This window comes from Podarcis muralis, chromosome 11 (genome assembly GCF_964188315.1).
Source record: "Podarcis muralis chromosome 11, rPodMur119.hap1.1, whole genome shotgun sequence".
Classification (NCBI taxonomy): domain Eukaryota; kingdom Metazoa; phylum Chordata; class Lepidosauria; order Squamata; family Lacertidae; genus Podarcis; species Podarcis muralis.
The window spans coordinates 30,009,632-30,030,511 of record NC_135665.1 but is presented as its reverse complement, the minus strand read 5'-3'; the positions used below and the strand labels follow the sequence as shown (position 1 = coordinate 30,030,511).

Here is a 20,880-nt window from a genome sequence, read left to right as displayed (position 1 = left end):
AAATTCCCTCTCCAAAACAGGTGTTACCATAATATAGATATCTATAGAAATACTTCAGAGAAAGAGAAGCTGCCTTATATCAAACTGGAACACTCAACCTTCTAGTTCAGTGTTGTCTATAGCTAGTAGCAGCCAGAGGTGTAGCGTGGTGGGTGCCGTGGCTGCCATGGCCCCGGGTGCAAATTTGAAAGGGCACAAACAGGCGCCCCACAGCAGGCTCCTTCATCAGACCCTGGCTCCGTGCCAGAAGAAGCTATGCCTTGGCTGCAACACTTGTGCCTGTTGCAGTTCCACCCCCTGGTTCAGGCCTGACCCGGGAGGAAGGAGAGCAGGCAAGTGGGTGGAAGAGCTGCTGCCAACCCTCCTTGGCACACCTTGCGCCTGGCAGCAGTAGCTCCACTACCGAGTCACGTCTGACCCGGAGGTGGAGAGCAGTAGAAGAGTGGGCAGGAGCTTCCCCGCCCCTCTCCAATCCTGAACTCTGTACCCAGCCTGCCCCAGGCAGCGCGGGCATACGCTCCAACACTGGTAGCAGCTCTTTCGAACTTCAGGCAAGAAGATGCCAGGACCTTTTTGCATGCCAAATGAGTGTGCTCTACGTGGCTCTTTCCCACTAGTCAACTGAAGCTTCCAAACATACATCAGTATTTGTCATGTGTTGCCTTATTGGATGAATCAGGGTATAAAGAGTGACAAATAAAATACCTGGGAAGGAGAAGCAGATGCAGCATCTTTTTGAGAGCCCAGAGGAGCTTCCAAGTGACCGGTGCTGGTGACATTCTGAGATGAACTGAGTTTTCTGTAAAGAGCACCCACATTCCAGGTTACAAGGAATATCAAGTTAACGATGCTCTAGCAGTTCTTATTTGTAGGAAGCAAATAGCTTTTGTTTTCAAGTCAACATATTACAAAGAAGGGATTGAACTTACCGGGAGAGTATTAATTCCAGCGACTGTTTATCTATTTCATTGTACCCAGGCCAGTCTTTCTGAACTTCCTTATAAACATAGTCTTTCAGTGTATAAGAGTTGTCCTTTGGATTCAAATTGGCTACCTACAGATAAAGAGATAAAAATACAAACAGTATCAGCAAGTTGACAGAACCTGGTGTTCAACACAGCAAACCATGAAGGCAGGTCTTCTCCACAGTGGTGCCTACTCTATAGAATGCCTTCCCCCAACTCCAATGTTTGGGAGGCACAGACTGTTGGGTTTGTCCACTGCTTCCTAAAATCCCACTTAATCACACTTGAATATCCCTGACTGGTAGCACTACACCCTTCCTAGTTTTATTCCTGTGATTGGGCTTCTCTGTATTATTTACTCTTGTAAATCACTTTGCAAGTGCAAATCACCATGCAAGTGGTATAGAAATATTATTAAAGAAATAAGCTACAGATAAAAATTGGGTAAGACCATGCAAGACTGACGTAAAAGCCACAACAGCTACATATAGATTTATCCCAAGAGTTTAAAGAGAATATACACAGACTCATAGAAATGTTTTAAATACAAAACATATACATACACGATTAATACGGTTAAACAGACATATGATCTGATATGATGACTGAATACACCCAGACTCCATTCTAAGCACAAATTTGGTTCAAATTATTACATACCTAGGTCACACAGTATGTGTGAATGTATATATTCTGAAAAAGAGGTGGCCGACATTGCATTTCCCCTTCATATGTATTAACCTGTACAGTTCAACATATTAGTCTAATCCTGCATTTCTCTACACCTGAACATTACCTAATTATCCTCCTAAATTGGTTACTGAAACTACTGCAAAATAGCTGGTGTTCTTTCTGATGTTTATCCCACTTGTTTTTTAAGACATATATTTATTTCCCTCCTTATTCTTCCTAGATAACGAAAAGCAGAAGATTTCTACTTTCTTCCCTAAATCACTGCACCATCCATCAGAACATTCCAGATTTGTAAAACCTATGTAAACCATGGAATCTTTTCACTTTCTAGAGTTAGTGGCGGAGCATATGCCCATGCTGCCCAGGGCGGGCGTGTTCCCGAGGGGCACGGGGTGTGTGTGTTCCCGAGGGGTGTGGAGGGTGCCCTTCCAGGCGCAGGATAGCCGCGCATGTGCACCCAACGATCCCACTTCCTTCATCTCCCCTTCCTGCTCGCCTGCCTCCTTCCTGTCTTCTCCCCTGCCTGCCTCCTCCAGCCGGGAGCATGGGGCAATGGCGCACTGCCCACCTGTGACTGCTGGGCCTACTGCCAGCCATCAGAGGAAGGGGGGAGCTGCTGGAGGAGGCAAGCAGGCAGGGGATAGGACGGGAAGGAAGCAGGCAAGCGGGAAGGGGAGAGGAAGGAATCGGCAAAGTGGCGCAGCAGCTGCCCCCTTCCTATGACGGCTCGCGGTAGCGTGGGAGTTGTAGGCGGGCAGAGCACCCCCACTCAGGGATTACGCCCCCCACCCCCGCCTTCCTTCGCCAGTGTCTAGAGTGATATGAGTAAGTGCTTAAAAGATAACCGAATATGAAATTATTCGACTATTTTATGCGATCACTTTTAAACACCAATCAAGTATAGCTGTCTATCCGAGATACCTAAACGATGGCTATATTCCAAAGAAAAGATCTGCATGTGCAGGAGTGAATTGCACATGAAGCTGGAACTTTGCTTATTGTTCTTGGCGCAGCAGTTTCTGAAGAAGCAAACTGCTGTTTAGCTTAAAAACCAGGTTGCCTCTCTGGCAGTGAGAGTAGGAATACAGCAATGCTGCATCAGTAGGAGTTAACTTCAGATATTCTACTCAGTCAAGACTTCTGAAATATACGTCTCAGCTACCTTGTAGTTTCTGCAGAAAGAAGAGTCTACATTTTTACACACGTGGAATTACTTCATCATCCCACTTAGAAGGCTTGCATTTAGCAAAAGAGTTCTCTTCTGCCCACTCTTTTTCTAAATTCTTTAAGTAGCTTAGTCTTATTTTCTATTGCCTTATTGTCAATTTAAAGACCCCATTATAGTCACTTCCTAGTAAGATTTCTTCTTCAGCTAATAAAATTAATTTAGCTGGGGCTGGGGCGGGGAGAGCATTATAGAAGTTCTCATTGATTCAAGTTTAAAGAATAACAATTCTCCCTCTTTAAAATATCAGGAGAAAAATTTCTTGAGGAGTTTGTTTTCTCAATTCTTAAAATGAGAATTTTAGGAAAAAAATGCTCTTTTTAACTGGGTTGTTTAAATCCATTGGCTTGGAAGCAAAGATGCCTTCCTTCACTTTTTCATTCAACTGCTGTTTCTGACCAAGCATAAATGTGCTTGGTCATGAAAAATATGACCCCAGATTCAAAGTAGTCCTCCCATTTGAGCAAGCTAATGCACAAGCTTTATCTCAAGAGTTTTTACACAAACCACACTGTGGAACATGTTACAAGAGTCTATAGGTTTAGACCCAACTGCAGTTTTTTATATAGATGGATGTTGGCAAAACTGGAGGCATTTTCAAGATATGCAAAAGAAAAACAAAAAAACAAAAACTAATTTGGCATAACACCACTAGTTTAAGCATGGCAATATATGTACCGTAACCACTGAAAACAAAAACAGGAGAAAGGATAGGAGAGTAAAACAAATAATCTCACCTGTTGAAGAATAATTGCAAGGGAATTCCTGTCTTTTTGACTAACACCATCTTTGAGTAAGCGAGCAAGAAGCTCTGGTTTTTTATAGGTTTTCAGTGCCAATAAGTGAATCACTCTATCCCTATATGGCCGCTGAGAAATACTGTTGTTTGTATGCGTCTTGCGTATTGTACTCGCTGGGTTGATGGGAGTGGACCTTTTCCTCTCAGGCACTGCATCTGGAATACTTTGTGGCGCTTTCCGAATTTGTACTCTTTTACCTATATGCAAGATAAACAACCGTTTTCATTTCTCTCCACCTTAGACACAAACAAGTTACCCCAAATTTACTTCCTAACTGACTGCTGGAGAAAACAGATTCATTGACTCAGGTTTTTTTTTTGACATATTGGGGATTTTTTTTTTTTTAAGGATTTTCAACCGTTTTAGAGATTTGTTCCTTCTTTCTGCCTATAGCCTATATTAATATATGTGTGTGTGTGTGTGTACATATATATATATATATATATATATATATATATATATAAATAATATAATGGATATAATTTCATTACCTTATAATTTAAGACTCAAGTAAATCCCTGCAGTATATTTCCAACGGGCAAGTTTGGTCAATGTTAAGGCTATGTAATTTATGTAAAGGGGTGATCATCAACCCATCTCTTTTTATTGTGTAAAATTTAACTGTGGCACCCTGCTAGTGCAACAGACTAGGTGAGTCCAGCTATGTGCTAGCTGATGAAATGGAACCTTTTTTTTTTGTCGGTATTATTTTCTGCTAGTATTAAATTTTCTGCTGGTGTGTGTCCCTATCCTCTTCTCTCAACTGTTCTTTTTAATGAAACTAAGTCCAAGGATCACTGACTGGTACCCTTGCTATTGCGCTTTACAAATACTAAATAGGGCAAAATGGGTTCAAAATTTAGTAGAAGAGACAATCTAATTTTACTAGCAGTTTCTTGGCAGCTATAAATAAAATAATAGATCTTTTGACAGCTGATAGATACTACTAAAAGACTTTCTACTGCTTCGTTTACACTAGAAGGAGATGCTAATAAGCTATTTCTAGGAAATAAGAGTTTTCCAAGTCAGTGAAACACCCAAATTCAAAGCTATGCATGGCTGAACTCACCAGGTTGCTTTGAACAAGTTTATTGTGGGATATGGTTTATTTATATACAGTTTTTAGTCCAAACGCCCCCAAAGTGGTGAACTATATTTATATTACTACAAAAGACCGCTATGATATTGCTCACATAGGTTATATGGCATATAACCTATGCCACACAGAGTTACGACAGAGCACTAAAGATGATAAGCAAATATGTTTCTCGTTAATATTGCAGGATCCAATATGCCTAGTTATTTCCACAGCCAGTCAACATAGTTGCTATGAAATTTCTCTGAAGAACCCACAACTAGCATGTTTTGGTTCTGGAGCTTTGCTGTATCTTTTCAGGAAAAGAGCTTTGCATCACCACAAGCATTCAAAATTATTTGGCAAGAGCTGTGTCTTTTAAAAAAGTTCTGCAGTGCTTCATCTCTTCTGTAAATCTTGGTAACTGTGTGGAAGGAGGAATTCTAATGAAAACCACCTGAACTCATTCCACATACACACAGATCCCAGATTTGAACAAGGGATGACGTGGTTTCAACAACAGCTACTAATGCTTCGGAATATGGCTATTTAAGAGTTCTTTGGTGTCGTGAGTTAGGAGATGACTGGCTGAGAAAGCGGATGACAATGTTTTGTAGAACTGGATTATACTAGGAAACTCGCTGCTTTGGAGGCCAACTAAAGGTAAAAGACAGAAAACTAGATGGTTTTATTACTGCTATGCTAAAACCTTTGTTAGTTTTTATAAAAAATCTAACACACTTTAACCAAACACAGGTAAAACCTATGTTATTTAAAGAAACTATTCTCTTATTTCAGCCATCCTTTGATAACACTTCAGTAAGTGTTCTCTCATAAATCAGGTTGTTATTTTCTTGTTTTAGAAGTAGCTTCCTCCTAGTTAACATAATAGCTTCCCACTTATTATGAAATATATTAGCAACTTGACTAGAATTTTACTATTGCAAAAAAGACCCAAATGCTTCTCTAATTCTAATCTACTGCAAACAACAAATTCACTAGAACCAAAACATTCTTTGGAAGTTAAATGTTTACTGCTAATAGTGAATACAGATTAAATTATCTGTTTAGATCATGACACAGCTTGCTTGAGAACTGCTAGAAAATTACTATTCCTCTAGGTTTCACTTGGCAAAAATATGTTTGCATGAACAAGTCTGGAGTTTTGGCATCCTTTGCCCATCTGTGAAGTGAGAATCATAGCCATCTACCTTAAGGATTGCCAAAGAAAAAAAATAAAAGAAGAATGCAACTAGAAATTAAGAGAGTTATAAAAAATTTATTTGGCTAATTTTATAAAATTTAGCTTTTCTTCCAAAAGACGTTTAATGATTTGCCAAGTGGACAGCGCATTACAAAGAATGCCATTCCGAGCATGTACAACCCAAGTTTCTAAAGTCAATAAAGTAAAAGATAACTTGAAGCTCATATACAACATGCAGCAACTTGAATTCCTGCTACAGGACATTAAAATACACACATAAATAGAAAAAAAATTAAAAGCACTAATCCAAATGAATTAACTGCAGTTAATTCCTATTATCCTATGCATCTTAATCCTCACTACTGTGTTTCTTCAAACTCCTGAAGAGCCATAGAGATAAGGTAAGATAGAGAAGAACTCTTCCTTCTCTGTCCTACCTTATCTCTATGGCTCTTCAGGAAGCTGAGCCTTCCCTGGCATATTACCCAACAACCAAAGAGTATCAAATAGTATAGATTGCATATGGAGTCTCTCCATTTTCCTTTACTCAGGCTACAAATCCTATACTCCCTTGCTTGAGAACAAGCCCCACTGAATTCAGTAAGTCTTCCTCCTGAATAGACCTATATAGGATTCTGAAGGAAGCCATATCACAACAACTGAATGCCAATCCACCTATTATTACAATTACCGTCATTAGCAATCCTGTAGCTACCACTGGTATAAGAACTAGCAGACAGCAGCATAAATATTCTAGCTTTAATACCTACGCACTTGGTATGTCAGCTGCAGCTGTCAAAAACTTCAGCTGGCACAACTTCTGCAGACACTGGACATACTTTTTTTTTTTAATGCACACAGAAATGTCTGGGTCAAAGTATCTCTGCATATGGTTTAACTTATTTAAGACATCTGACAGAATATAAATTGGCAAAACTGGTGTCTCAATTAATCTCTCTTCTTCATATCTCTCTCCCATCACTGTACACTGTAGCTGCTAGTGCCATCTAAAATCCTGTTAAAATACTGCCTCCAACATAAATTTGGACACTGAACTAAATAACCTCTGAGATCCCTTCTAAATCCAGTTCTATGATTTTGAGATACTAATGTTCTACTCCTTAAAACCAGAAAGATATCAAAACAGCAACTTATATCTACTGCAGAGTCCTGAAATGCATTAAAAATATTGTTCAAACGGTAACTATGGTAATTCAGTAACTACGGTAATTCCGTAACTACGGTAATTCAGAAGCAGAATTCAGATGAACCTGACATGATGCCATCAGGATCAAGAAATACATCACTAACAGATAGTCATTCCCATAGCACAAATATCAACCATCGTTTCCTCTCAAACAATGTATTCTGATGCCTTTCAAAAAAAGGCAACGTATGAATGTTGCAGACCTATATATGTTTACATAGCAATAAGGTTCATTGAAACCAACAGGTTATACTTCAACCGTTACAACAGTAAGCATCAGGCTGTTACAGAGGGAGAGAAAAAAGAAGACGACAGTCATACCTACATATGGTCCACCAGGTTTTATGACCTTTGTACTTCGATTGCGAGACTCCTCTTCTGCTTGGGTCATACGTTCTCTAGTCATTTGGTAAGAATCATTTGTTGCACATACTGTGAGTTTGTCCTGTATAAACCCCAAGCAACTGAGCTGGGAAGATCCGGTACTAAGCAATAATGAGGGGGAAAAATTCTTATTTAAAACATTTGGATGTAGATGCAAAGATATAACAAAACTAAGTATGAAAACATACTATTTTATTTCCTTCTGGTCATTTAAAGCCAAGTTATGGACTGTAACATATTCATCTGTTTGCCAGTTTTGTATATAAATCTGTAATAGGTGTTTTTGTAACAGAGAACTCAGGCAACAACATAAAACAGCATAGTGGTTTATACAAATATACTGCAGCAGGGAAGTGAAATGAAATGATTTCTTAAAGCAAAAGCAATGAATGTGGTGAAAAAATTAAGAGCAGCCTTGATTGATCAGATCAAAAATTGAATCAGTCTAACATCCAGTTTTGGCCAATCAGATGCCTCAGGACACCCCATAATCAGGGCTAGAAAGCAAAAGTCCTCTCCTGTTGTTGATCCTAGACAATTCTTAGTGGTCTAGTTTGTACATAATGCTAAACCATGGTTAAGTGCTCTGTGTATAAAGAGGATAGATTCACCATGAATCTTGGTCTCACACGATGCTCATTCCTCCCTGGTGCCTGAAAGTCAGGGTTGAGGAACTCTTCTTCCACTTGGCTTTATAGAATGAAGAGAAAAGAGTGGGAGCCAGAGCCCAAGACTCATAGCAGCTCCTCCCTGATTCTGCACATAGCTAACCTATGGTTTAGCAGAACTGGGCCAATGTTTTTAGTTAGCTGCCCATTATGAAGAGGCATTTGAGCCAGACTTAAGAACTAGATTTGACACTTAAAATTTACAAAAATGATCCTAAACATTTTTACTCAGAAATCAGTATACATAGAAGTACAGACTTCTCCATATTACACCAACTCACAGTAATATTTACAGGTGCTTCAAGATCAAGAATTTACAAAAAGAATTTAAACATTACTTTAAAATGTGCTACAATCTGCTGCAGAATGCAATTAGATGTGTGTAAATGTGTGTAAAGAATGCAAAATGTGTGTAAATAGACACTTATCTGCTCAACCCCCACTGATCATTAGATTAAATATTCTGGTGCCTACAGAAGAAGCCACAATAAGTAGTTTCTAAGAGGCTGTAGCCTTAAAGAAATTTGTACTGAATTTCTATAATACACACAAAGCAATTGTGCCAAGAATACATATTAACATTCCTTTCATTCCATTCTATAGCAAAGGCATGATTCATCAGTAGTATCCTGGGTGCATCTGCCATATTTAGCAGGCTGAGTAACAAAAGTAAACAGCTCTTTCTATATGCTCTTTATTAAATGTGTGAGCACCGTGGATCATCTCTAAGCATCACACGTGTATGCCTGGTAGAAAGAAACTCGATAATGTAAATTGGACAGGATACTTTGGCACATTTATAGGATAAAGAGTGGAAGGCATTTCATATCAAATAGCAGAAGGGGAAGAAGTGGCTTTTTTTTGTCGAACACTAAGTCTCAACAAGATTATTTCCCACAGACAGGTAATTGCATTCTGCAGCAGATTGTAGCACATTTTAAAGTAATGTTTAAATTAGGAGAGGGATTCCTCATCAATAGTTCATTGCAATTACTCTTCAGATCATAGAAGCAATTAAAAACAAACAATTTCATTTCCCTTTCATAAACATTACCTTGAAACAGTTTGCTGGACGCAGTCAAAGCTTCCCTGAGGATTATCTTTGCCAACATTTGACAAATAGAAATTAAAGGTATGCACTTCATTTGGGAGATCAGTTTTGGGAATCTTGACAAGCTGAAAAAGCAATTAAAAGAAAGACTCAAGACATGCTTACTTTATGGAAAAGTACCATATCTGATCATTAATACTGTAATGAATAATACAGCAAACTTGCAATGTCAGCCACTTATTATCATGTAACGGATGCAACTGAAAGATGACAATTTGCCAAAGGGACACCCACTGGGTGATATCCAACCAAGTCATAGAGTAGGTCTTCCGAAATCAATGGACTGAAGTTCACTGATTTCAATAGATTTATTCAGAGTACGAGTAACACTATATCCCACACACTGAGTCTAAGAAAGAACTGCATTCTAATCACAAAAGCACAAGCAAAAATATTGCTACACATAGAAATATTTTAGAGTTCACAATATATTTTCCTTTCACTGGTTTATTAATCCATAATAAGGCATACAACAAACTAGACATTTCTTGCAAGGTATAGTAGCCCTAAATGCACCTTTACATAATTCATTTACATTTAAAGTCTCAATAATCTCATGTGTACACACAAGGGGGGGTGTAATTGTTTTGTTCTTGTTTTTATTATGTATTTTGATTGTGTAGGTTTATGCTGTGAACTGCCTGAGATCTTCAGATGAAGGGTGGTATACAAATTTAATAAATATGAATAAATGCAGGCTCAACAGACTTCTTCCAAATTTATTGGCTATAGGACACAGCAGTAGTGATGCCAGGCAGCTTGGCCACTCAGCATTATCTACAAACCCAGAGTATTTCATTTGGGTCCAGAGGGCCATTTTGGACTTGACATATTATATGTCCACTCAGGTGCCAAGCTAAAGTTGCTAGGATTTTCTTTTTTATAAAAACTGAAGATATAGTTAGGATAAAATAGGGATAACTATGGTCCAAATCTTGACTAGCATAAATGTCAACAGTATTACTTTATTTTTTAAATGTTTTTCATTAATGCAGTACATTTCATAGAATTACAGGCCAGTATTTCATGGAATTATAAGCCTAATTAGATAGGTATTTCCAACAGAAGTTCAATGGGGTGAGGACTTTAATTGCATCTTCTTTCTTGCTCTGTAGCTGTTGCTATTGTCAAAAGGTAAACGGCAAGAGACCCAAAAAAGGAAAATGAGGCCAATACAAATATTGATACCTGCCCACTACAGCAAACATTCCAGTGGGTTCACAAGTAACCCTGCTACTAAAGTTGGCTTCAAAATCCCTCTGAGGACCCAGCAACTTCTATCAACAGCTTTTGTACAAAAGCATAATGGGGCCAGCATAATGCAGCTATGCTGTTCCACTGACTGCAACTGATACTGTATTCTAGTAGAGATTATAAAGTACTGTACTGTGCAAGCACAGATAATGTATACAAAAAGGGGGGGGGGAGACACTCTGTCATGTGGTCCACTATACAAAGGCATATCTTATGGAGCAAGTATTTTTGAAAAGGTAAGCAACACTAGAAAATGTCTAAATAAATTAAGCAAAGGGGATCTAGTTCAAAGATGATGTCTAAGTCCAACAAGAGTGATTTATCTAGGGTTTCTTCCATACCTGGGGTATCACACCCAACAGTTTTCCTGTACACTTAACCACAGCTTAGCAAGAAGAGTGTGCACAACCATGTGCCCTAAACAGAAGCAGGAGAAGGAAGGGAGACACACAGTAGGTTCACCCTGGCTGCTCCTCTTCTTTGGGGAAACAGAAATTGGGTGTGGAGTAAGACCCCTTCTTTGGGGTGTCAGGCAAAAAGACTTCACTCAGAATCCCCTCACGATGCAGATATGCTGGGGCTTTTATTGGAGGGGAAGGCAGGGTTTGGGAGCCTTCTGAATGTCAGCTTCAATCTATGAGAATATAGCTACAACAATGGTTGCATAGTTCTCTCTGCTTGTGGCTCCTCATTTTGGAACCTTTAGGCAGTATTACCAACTGAAATATTTTTTCTTGCATGTGTGTTCTTTTCCCAAAAAGTCTATGTGTGTTTTAGATTCAATTCCATTCAATATTACTATTGTAGACTGCTCTTTCTAAGATAATAGGGGGTTCTTAATGGGACCAAAAGGCAGCCAGGTCTTTATAAACAGATTTATAAATAAATAGTTGCACCTACTGGTTTACATTCAAACAGGTTCTTCAATACATTGATCTTTGGGGTTAAATTTGATTTTGCTCCTGTAATATTTATAATTATAAAGTATCATGAATGATAGCCAATGTGGTGCACTGCTTAGAGCGTTGGCTGCAACCCAGTCATGATGTTCACTGGGTGACCTTGCGCCAGTCACTGTCTTAGCCTAAAATACCTCACAGGGTTCTTCGGAGGATAACATTGTGAGATGAGAGAAACCATGTATGCCGCCTTGACCTCCTTTTTCCTCCAAGGAAAATGGAATGTAAATGTAATAATTAATTAAGGTGGGGAGGGCACAATAGTCCATGAGTACATGAAGGCATTTCAGCCCCTTTTCCAATTAAGCTCCTTCTGCCTCCCCACAAGGTGTTCCTGGAGATCAGAGATGCCATAAAGTGGCATTTGATATGACAACAACCAAACGGAAAAAGTGTGTGTGTGTAAAATAACACATTGTAAGTGATATAATTTAGCATTAAGGTAACTTAAATGATTGTGTAGAATTTGCATATTTGGAAAATTCTTTCCAAGGACCTCTTTTCTTTTTGCTTCCTAAGGTATTTTCCTAAAGGTTCAAGTTCTCTGCATAGTCACTGAAGTCTTCCAGAAACAAGGAAGAATAAGTAGCAACTAAACGTGCTTGCTTACAAACGCCCATACAATTCGGGCATAACATATATAAGGAAATGTTTCTAGTTCCTGTAATTCTCTGCACTCTAAGGCATTACCATCCATGCAACAATGACTGAGCATATAGAGAAGAACTCTATGTGCCTGTCTGCCCCAGTCCTCTAGGGCAACTTGCTGAAGACCAGACCTAGACACCAGCTGGAAGCATTTTTTATTTGGAACTAGCAGTTTTGTACCCAGTATTGCACTGGAATTCTACACTCCTGCTATCAGTGCAGTGCAGTTTAATCAATGGTTAAAGGCAGTAGAGTTTTCAATTGTGCAGTCCCATCATTTTGATTCAAAATGGTACCCAACTGTATCCAAGCAGAGACAAAAACCTGCTCCTTGATCTTGGGCATCATCATGCACAATTTGGTTATGACACCTTAAGGGGTGTTCAAATGCACAGTAAAAGAACAACTTTGCAAAATATGGTAGATATTAATGGGCTTAGATGACTGAATTGATGTATTGCCCCTTTTAATATCAATGGCTTGGATCCAATGATAAGAGAGGAAAGCTTTCCATCCCCACGGCAACCCTCTGAATAACATCTACATAGGAATATGTGTGTGTGTGTGTTCTCTTGAAAAATGCAAAATGGCATAGGAGGAAGAGAGTATGGGAACCTTCCATGTATAACTGTAATCCTAGATACATTTATTGGAGTAAGACCCTCTGTACTCTAAGTAGATAAATATAGGGCTGGATTCAGGCTTGTGTTGAGATGGGGAGAGGCCACAACTTAGTGGCAGAGTGTGTTATGTTCAATCTCCATTTCCAGGGAGAACTGTAAGAAGATCCCACCTTGTCTGAGACCCTGGAAAGTCATTGCTTGTCAATGAAGACAATGCTGCACTTGACAGACTGATAGTCATTTAAAAAGGGGAGGGGGTAGCAACACGCCATGAATATGCTACGGACTGTTTCAGGTCAGTAAAGAAATTTTCAGAAGTATATCCTCTGGCAAGAGAAAGGCAACATTCCTTATATTTCTGCCAGGCACAATAAACTGGATGGCTAGGGGCTGACATACCAGCAAAAATGAAGTAGTTTATTAGTCACCACGTTAAAGGGAGATTCACACGTCACTTCTTTAATTACAGCAGAAGGTGTAGTTTTCAAAAAGTTTTTAATTTTTGGACTTTCTTTATACATTACCAACCATTTTAGAAGTGGCATTGCCAAAGATAATATTTGGTATGACTCACAAATAGTATGTGAAATTATCTACTACTGAGAGGAATCCATGCCAGTCGAAACAGAACCAACATTGGAACTGTATCTAGTTACTACAGTGGTACCTCGGGTTAAATACTTAATTCGTTCTGGAGGTCCGTTCTTAACATGAAACTGTTCTTAACCTGAAGCACCACTTTAGCTAATGGGGCCTCCTGCTGCCGCCACGCCGCCGGAGCACAATGTCTGTTCTCATCCTGAAGCAAAGTTCTTAACCCGAGGTACTATTTCTGGGTTAGCGGAGGTTGTAACCTGAAGTGTATGTAACCTGAAGCATATAGAACCCGAGGTACCACTGTATTCTTAATACAGTTATACCTCAGGTTAAATGTGCTTCAGGTTGAGTGTTTTCAGGTTACGCTCCGCGGCGACCTGGAAGTAACGGAGTGTGTTACTTCCAGGTTTCACCGCTTGTGCATGCGCAGATGCTCAAAATGATGCTTCAGGATGCGAATGGGGCTCCGGAACGGATCCTGTTCACATGCAGAGGTACCACTGTACTTAACTTCTTCAGTTGTTCTTAGACTTCCAATATTTGGGTATATACAGGGCAATCCAGTCCTCAAAATCTGGCTTTAAACCTAATGAAACTCTGAAGGCTGTAAAATAGCAGATGGCATCATCTTTGTAAATAGATCATCAGTAAGTCTGCCGATTCTGAGGAAGGCATTTAGGTACTGTGGCCTGCTTAGTTCAGCTAACCAACCAATGTGGTTAAACAGTAACCAGATGTGCAAGCAGAGAGACGGACAGAAAAGTCAACTTCAGACTCAATCCAAAATTTAAGATAAGACGAACCAAAGAAAGAAAATACTTGCCAACAGTCTAGTGGCTTATGGAGAAGCAGAGCAGTGGTGGCTTTGCATGCTAAAATTTAAGATGCAAATTCACAAAATCTACAGAGTTTCTAGCTATTGCCAGCAAAGAATTCAATTTTGTATTGCCTTATTTTTCCAAGTGTTCATACCTATTATAAGAGGTAATCACATGAAGCAGCCACAGTCATAGTACAGTGGTCCCTTGGGTTACAAACACCTTGGGTTACAAACACTTTGGGTTACAAACTCCGCTAATCCGGAAGTAGTACCTTGGGTTACAAACTTTGTCCCAGTACGAGAACGGAAATTGTGTGGCGGCAGTATGAGGCCCCATTAGTGAAAGCTTGCCTCAGGTTAAGAACGGTTTCGGGTTAAGAATGGACCTCCGGAAGTTCGTAACCCGAGGTACCACAATATAAGAATGCCCTCTAGTCTGTTTAAAATTATGGCCTGTATTGTTCTAGTAGTTGTTGTTAACAACCAGTCTCAGAGATCAAATAAAGCCACCTGACTTATCCATGGATAGCCATCATAGTGCTCTCCAGATGTTCTTAGACTAAAACTCCCATCATTCCTTACCGCTGGCAGTGTTGATGGGAGCTATTGTCCAACAATGTCTGAATGGCCCAATTTCCCTACCCTGAAGCACTGAATAACCAACAGCTGAGCTGTCACTTCTCAGCCTAGAATTTATATTGAAACTGGATTGTCATGAATTCTAGCAAACACACTTATTAAATCTTCCGTGTGTCTTGCCTTCATATTTAATTTAGTTTTTTCCCCTTCCATCACTTGACTAGGAGAGTCCAAAGAACACTGGCATTTAGAGCAATGTTGGTGGTTTGGAACAGTAAGTACACTGACCGTAAAACCAGTTTACTTCAGGAAACAACTTTGTTTATTGCATGTATATGTACTCCACCTTTTGTCCAGAAAGACACACTTAAGGCTCCCAAGTTCCAATCCAAGCACTGACCTGACCCAGATTTGCCTTTAGTAATGTATACTAAATATGCATTTTTAGAAGTCTAACACTCAATATCATTAAGAGCAAGATTACTTATAAAAGCTTTCCTCCCTGTCCCTAGACTTCAAAACTTCTCTGTCATACTAAGGAAAAGCCTCTATACATCTTTCCTCCCAAGTCTATCGTTCCACATTTCCAAAAAAGTTGAATGAAAAACATGATAGCAAAAATATTAGGTAACTATGAAAAATGAACTTTCACATATTTCAGTTTTCCATATATTAATGTCTCCCCCTCCCTGTTTCTTCCAAACATGTTCACATGTTAAGTTTTATGTCACTCTGTTCTGAGAGTGCTCATCTCACATATCCCAGAAAGTCAGTTTATGGAGGCACTACACATGCCAGAAGAGAGAAGCTTTTGTTAACATGATAATAGTTATTTTTTTAAGAAAGTAAATACTCACCCCTTGGAGTCCTTGAAATTGGATGGAAGGTCGAGAAGGAACCAGATTCTAAAGAAGAACAAGGAACAATGAGCTCTCAAAGAAAAGAAAAGAAATCAAAGCTACTTCAACTATCATCTGAAGTATTTTGTTCATGCTTGTAATTATTGTACAAAGAATCAATGGTTAATGCACATTAAGTCTGATCTCTGAAATGGCATTGGCTAGGGTCAGATGCAATGTCAAACCATGGCTTAGTGTTACAGGAATGAGTTGCAGCAAGGCTTGGGTTTCTGCATTCTGCTCATCCCTGCCTCCTGTCAAGAGGACTTCTGCAGTACTCACTTTTAGTTTTCTTGAACCCTGACTTCCACTGCACTCAAACCCAGTATTATGGTTTATCCCCACCTACGGTCAGTTTGAAATAAAGGCAACTTCAAAACATGGGTCCACCTTCTAGCTTCATGGAGAGAAGAAGAGGGAGCAAGCCTGAAGCCCACCATGGCTCATTCATGTAGCACTAAACCATGGCTTAGCATTACATCCATAGTATGCGCTCTGAATGAAACAATGTTATTGTTCCACTTGCAGCAACAAGTGGAACTAATGTAAGTGAAGGGAAAACAGTTCTCAATCATTCCTTCTGGCCTCTGAAGCCCCCTGCACGACCATCTCCACTGCTCTGAATAGGCTTTCAGGGGTCTGCAGCAGAAAAGCACTTCCTCACTTTCTCTCCTTAGCAGAATAGCCACACTTTATCTTTATCTCAGCTGGTCTAACACAAATGTAATTTGATTCAGCTAACTTAGCTGGGAAAGCATTAGATCCCACAAAAATGAAAACAGAATGAATCAGGTAAAGTTCTTCACAAAAAACTAAAACAAGACACAACTGTGGGACACATATCCCTTTCCACTAATTCGGGGGGGGGGGGGGGGAGAAACAGACCATGAATAGCATTTAAAGCATTTAATAGTGAATGGTTTGTTACCTTTCAGCAGGCTTATTTAATATATACAAACAAAAAGTCGTCTGCTATTCCCAATTTGTTTTGGTACAAGAAAAACCTACGACTGCGAATGGAACCTTTGGAAATTATCCAAATACAATAAAATTGAATGAATGGCTTTATTGTAAGGATACTGAACATGCTTTGCAGAAAGCGACAAAAACAGTGATACTTTACTAATTGTTAAAGATCTAATTTGATGGTGCCTCATATAAGATGAATTACAGCTTTACTGTTGCAATACTCGGCTTCAGGCCATAAAAAGGCAGAGGAACTGAAGAAAAGAATTTCTACAGCCCAATCCCAAATTGCTCAAAATGGTTCATATAGCTGGATCTTTCTGTTTGATGTTTTGTAACAACAACCAAAACCTAACTAGATTTGGTTTTGACAATGTTGCATCAAACTAATTTAGCAGCTTAGGCAATTGTTTTTGCAACACCAATGGGGAAACTCAGGCCCAGGATTGAATGTGGCCCTCTAGACCTTTTTATCTGGTCTTTGCAACTCTCCCCAAGCTACACCCTCTTTTCCTGGGCCACACCCTTTGCCAGCTCTGCTTCAAGCCCTACCTCATTTCAGCCCTTTTGTCTGCTTGATGATAATACCTCCTGGTTGCATGGATGGAGGGATATGCTTGGGGGGGTTGTGTAGAAATATTTGAGGTTGACTAGGAGGAAATGTGGCCTTCAAACTGAAAAGAGCTCCTCAGCTTTAATCTAAAAGCACCTCAGTGGACAAGTTCAAGACACCTCAACAAACACTGCCAACAACTGAAATTAGGTTATATATGACAAAACAGTTTAGGTTCTAGTTCTGCAGTTCTGTTGGTTATGCCATGGAATAGTCATTTTAAAAAGAACAACTCTTCTGTACATATTTGCATTCCTCAACAAGCACCTCACTATTCATTGCTCTGGTGTGGATGCATAAACTATGGTTTATGTGAGATTCAAAATCCTCAGGCGTGTGCACTGCCCTATTATACATGCTGTGGCCATAAGGAGACTGGAAGCTTTCAGGGAAGTTTTCAATTAACTGCATTTTATAATTATGTTTGAGCCTCAAGCTGTGGTTCATCTTTTAACTATATTTTATTGAAACAAGTCAACTTAATAAACCATGGCTTGAAGTTGGCTTATTTCCATAAACCATAGCTTGGCTAACCAGAGTTTGTCCAGATTCAACCAAACACTAACATGTATTTATCTAAAAATCAAAATGAAAGCTTTGGCTCCCCTCTCCCTGCTGTACAAGAGACTTGATGAAACAAGATTCTTTTGCATAACGCTAATGTGGAGTTTAATGTCACACTCAAACAAGACCAATATCTGCATCCGTTTCATAGTGACTTGAAGCATTGCATATTTGTTTCCAGAAATGTATGTGCTTGCTAAGACAGCTGATGCTAAATGCCTTGTGCGTCAAGCAGGTACCTGCTTCCACCTTCATTTTCTTAATCTTCTTCTACGCATGTTTAATTTCAACACAAGCAATACTATAGCTTACTCAGAAATAAGGCTCACTGTGTTCAGTGGAGCATGTTTTGAGGAAAGCACAACAGTACAAAATATACTTTTGTTATAATTCTTAAATTCATGAAGCATATTCAAATATCTGTTAAATATGAAATGACAACTCAAATATGCTTGTTTAGAGTTTTCAGACTCTATTCCATTCAGATTCATAATATAAACTGTAATTATATTTGATGCTTCAAGGGGTGTGTTACATCACTTGAGTTGATTAGGAACTCAAATAACTTTTTGATTAAGAAAAATGAAGACATCAGCCTAGGAGTTGAAATGGGAAAACATTTTGCAAACCTTGACCTGCGTGAAATGTCAAACTACCTACATATTAGCAACATATTAAAAATTGAAAAACTATACAATAAAAATCAGCCACAGCTTGATTGCTTAATTCTGTTGCCTTTAAACTACTGTATTCTTACTGTGTTACATAGGTAGGCATTAAATGAAAAACAGCTCTTCATAGTAAAGAGAGTAAAACCAAGCACCTTTTAAACCAAGTGTCCCCTTAATCTCCATACTATTGTTCTCAATTCCCTTCATTTTCCTGTACTCTGTTGCCTATTTATTTTTAGATTGTAAGCTGCTTTGGGCAGAGGTCTCTCTGTATTACCTTTTGTAAAGCTCTCAGTATATTTTTAGGTGCTCCATAATCAACCTAGAAGAACAATATATATTACAAAGTGCAACACTACCCCGAAACTTGTATTAAAAGGGTCACCTTAAGACTTTTGCATGTGGAGTTTATATACTAATAAGCCAGTTGCCTGAACCCAAAGGATCTACATGACACAATGGTACAATCATTTTGGAGCCAGGTTAAAACTCATTTATTTGCCTGAGCAATTTAAAGTCCAAAGTTTTAAAGTTGATCAGTATCCAGCCTGTTGCTTGCTTTTAAAACTGTCTCCATTGTTTTTATGTTGTTGTTTTATCTTTCATAGTATTATATTGTTTTTATTTTTTTAATTAACCTTTGTATGCCATCCAGGTATCTCTGTAGATGAAGGGCACCCTAGGAGCATTTATAATAGATAAATAATCAGCAACAAGCACCAAAGCTTGACATCAACATTATTAAAGTATTACAATTCTAAAAGTGTTATGTGAAGAGAAAAAGGGACTAGGACAGTGATCAGACTTTTAGTAGATTAGAAGAACTATTAACACCTGCCCTGACCCCAAAGTTCCTACTGGTTATTTATGGGCACATAAAAAGCTGGCCTTGACACAAATCAGATTCCTGCAGTATTAGTTGTGAGGCCATCCTTCAGGAGAGTGATCACATTCAGAATAGTGCCAGCTTGTAAGCAGTTATACAAAGTCTGATCTGCAGCAGGAGCCAATCTGGTCCTCTGAAGAACTCACTTCATGAACTATTCTGAATTTCCTATTCAAACTAAAGAAATAAAATAAAAAGACAGGCTGCTGGAATGATCTGATTAAAAAGGTACAAGATGTGTTTCTACCATAACAAGATTTTATTGCATATATGACGTTTCAGCTTAGCTAAACGTTTTGACAGTACCTATAAATGATACATACATTACACAGCAAATGCTTTGCACCCACATCATGTTTATGACTATAAGCATTTGAAGATAATATTTCTTAAACCCCTTACACAGTGCCTATGGCTTCTTACAATATTTTAATTAATTTATTTTTCAGGAGGCTATTCATGCATGTTACATATTTTTAAACGTCAGGCAAAAACATTCCTCTTCTCCCAGGCCTTTAGCTAATTAAACAACCTATGGCTTTTTAAACTGTATATGTGTGTGTGCTTGTTATTGTTTTTGTTATTATGGCAAGTATTGTTTTGTTTTCATATTGTAAAACTGCCCTGTGATTTTTGGATGAATTCAATGACAATAATATCTAACTACTGTGATATAGCAAGAATAAAAATAAATTAACTACAAATTTCCCTGTGTTTTGGACGTGATGGAAGAACTGTTCAAGTTAGAGATGTTTTGCTGTTTAATTAATTAGGCAAATGGGCATAGAGAAAGCTGGTGAAGATTACCAATGCAGGCAGCTAAAAGCCAAACTGACTTTTGTTCATCAAACTGTCACTTTAATAGCTACTTTATGACTCTGTAGGCAGCTGATCAAATGGTGGGCAAGTACTGTTCCCTTCCTTTACAAATTCCCGGTATATTGCATGTTGCAGAACTTACTTTGAACATATTTGCACAGTAATATTTTACCAGACAAGGAAACAGCAACTAGCTTTGTTACTTCAAATTTTATTTATCTCAATTATAGGTAAATAACGTCTGTATACACACGATAATTCTGTACGTAAAGTAAACTCCAGGAAATTAAATGATATTTATTCTCATGGAACTGATATTTCACATTCTAAATCACTAAAACAGTTGCAGCTAAGCTCCTGTTTTTAAGTTAATCACATTTGATTTTACAACGCTAGGGCAATTATTTTTCTCGATGATGCATTTACCTACAAAATGCAGACTAGCTGAACTCAGCACAAATTTTAAATAGTCATGTGTTGTAACATGCAAGAGTGTCACTACGTTCAGGTTAAATTAGGTATTACGTACATGAGACCCTATTCATAAGAGACTCCAGAAGAATGCTTAAAATTAAACTCAAATCTACAGTTTTACATATATTTTACATTTTATAGGAAATTAAGTTGATGTGAAAATTATGTATTTTACA

General features: G+C 38.6%; 1 protein-coding gene across 2 annotated transcripts in view; it reads right to left on the bottom strand.

Annotated features, from left to right (window-relative positions):
• Positions 1-20,880, bottom strand: part of ELL2 (elongation factor for RNA polymerase II 2) — a 39,462-nt gene that overhangs the window by 15,642 nt on the left and 2,940 nt on the right. Inside the window, exons 2-8 of one of the 2 annotated variants that reach the window (XM_077936203.1) lie at positions 18,803-18,847; positions 15,670-15,717; positions 9,276-9,397; positions 7,491-7,654; positions 3,621-3,880; positions 930-1,054; positions 706-799 (exon numbers count right to left, since the gene is read on the bottom strand). In XM_077936203.1, coding sequence (XP_077792329.1) covers positions 706-799; positions 930-1,054; positions 3,621-3,880; positions 7,491-7,654; positions 9,276-9,397; positions 15,670-15,717; positions 18,803-18,847 — 858 coding nt within the window. The remainder of the gene's footprint in view (positions 1-705; positions 800-929; positions 1,055-3,620; positions 3,881-7,490; positions 7,655-9,275; positions 9,398-15,669; positions 15,718-18,802; positions 18,848-20,880) is intronic. The other variant, XM_028748471.2, reaches the window with a different exon arrangement.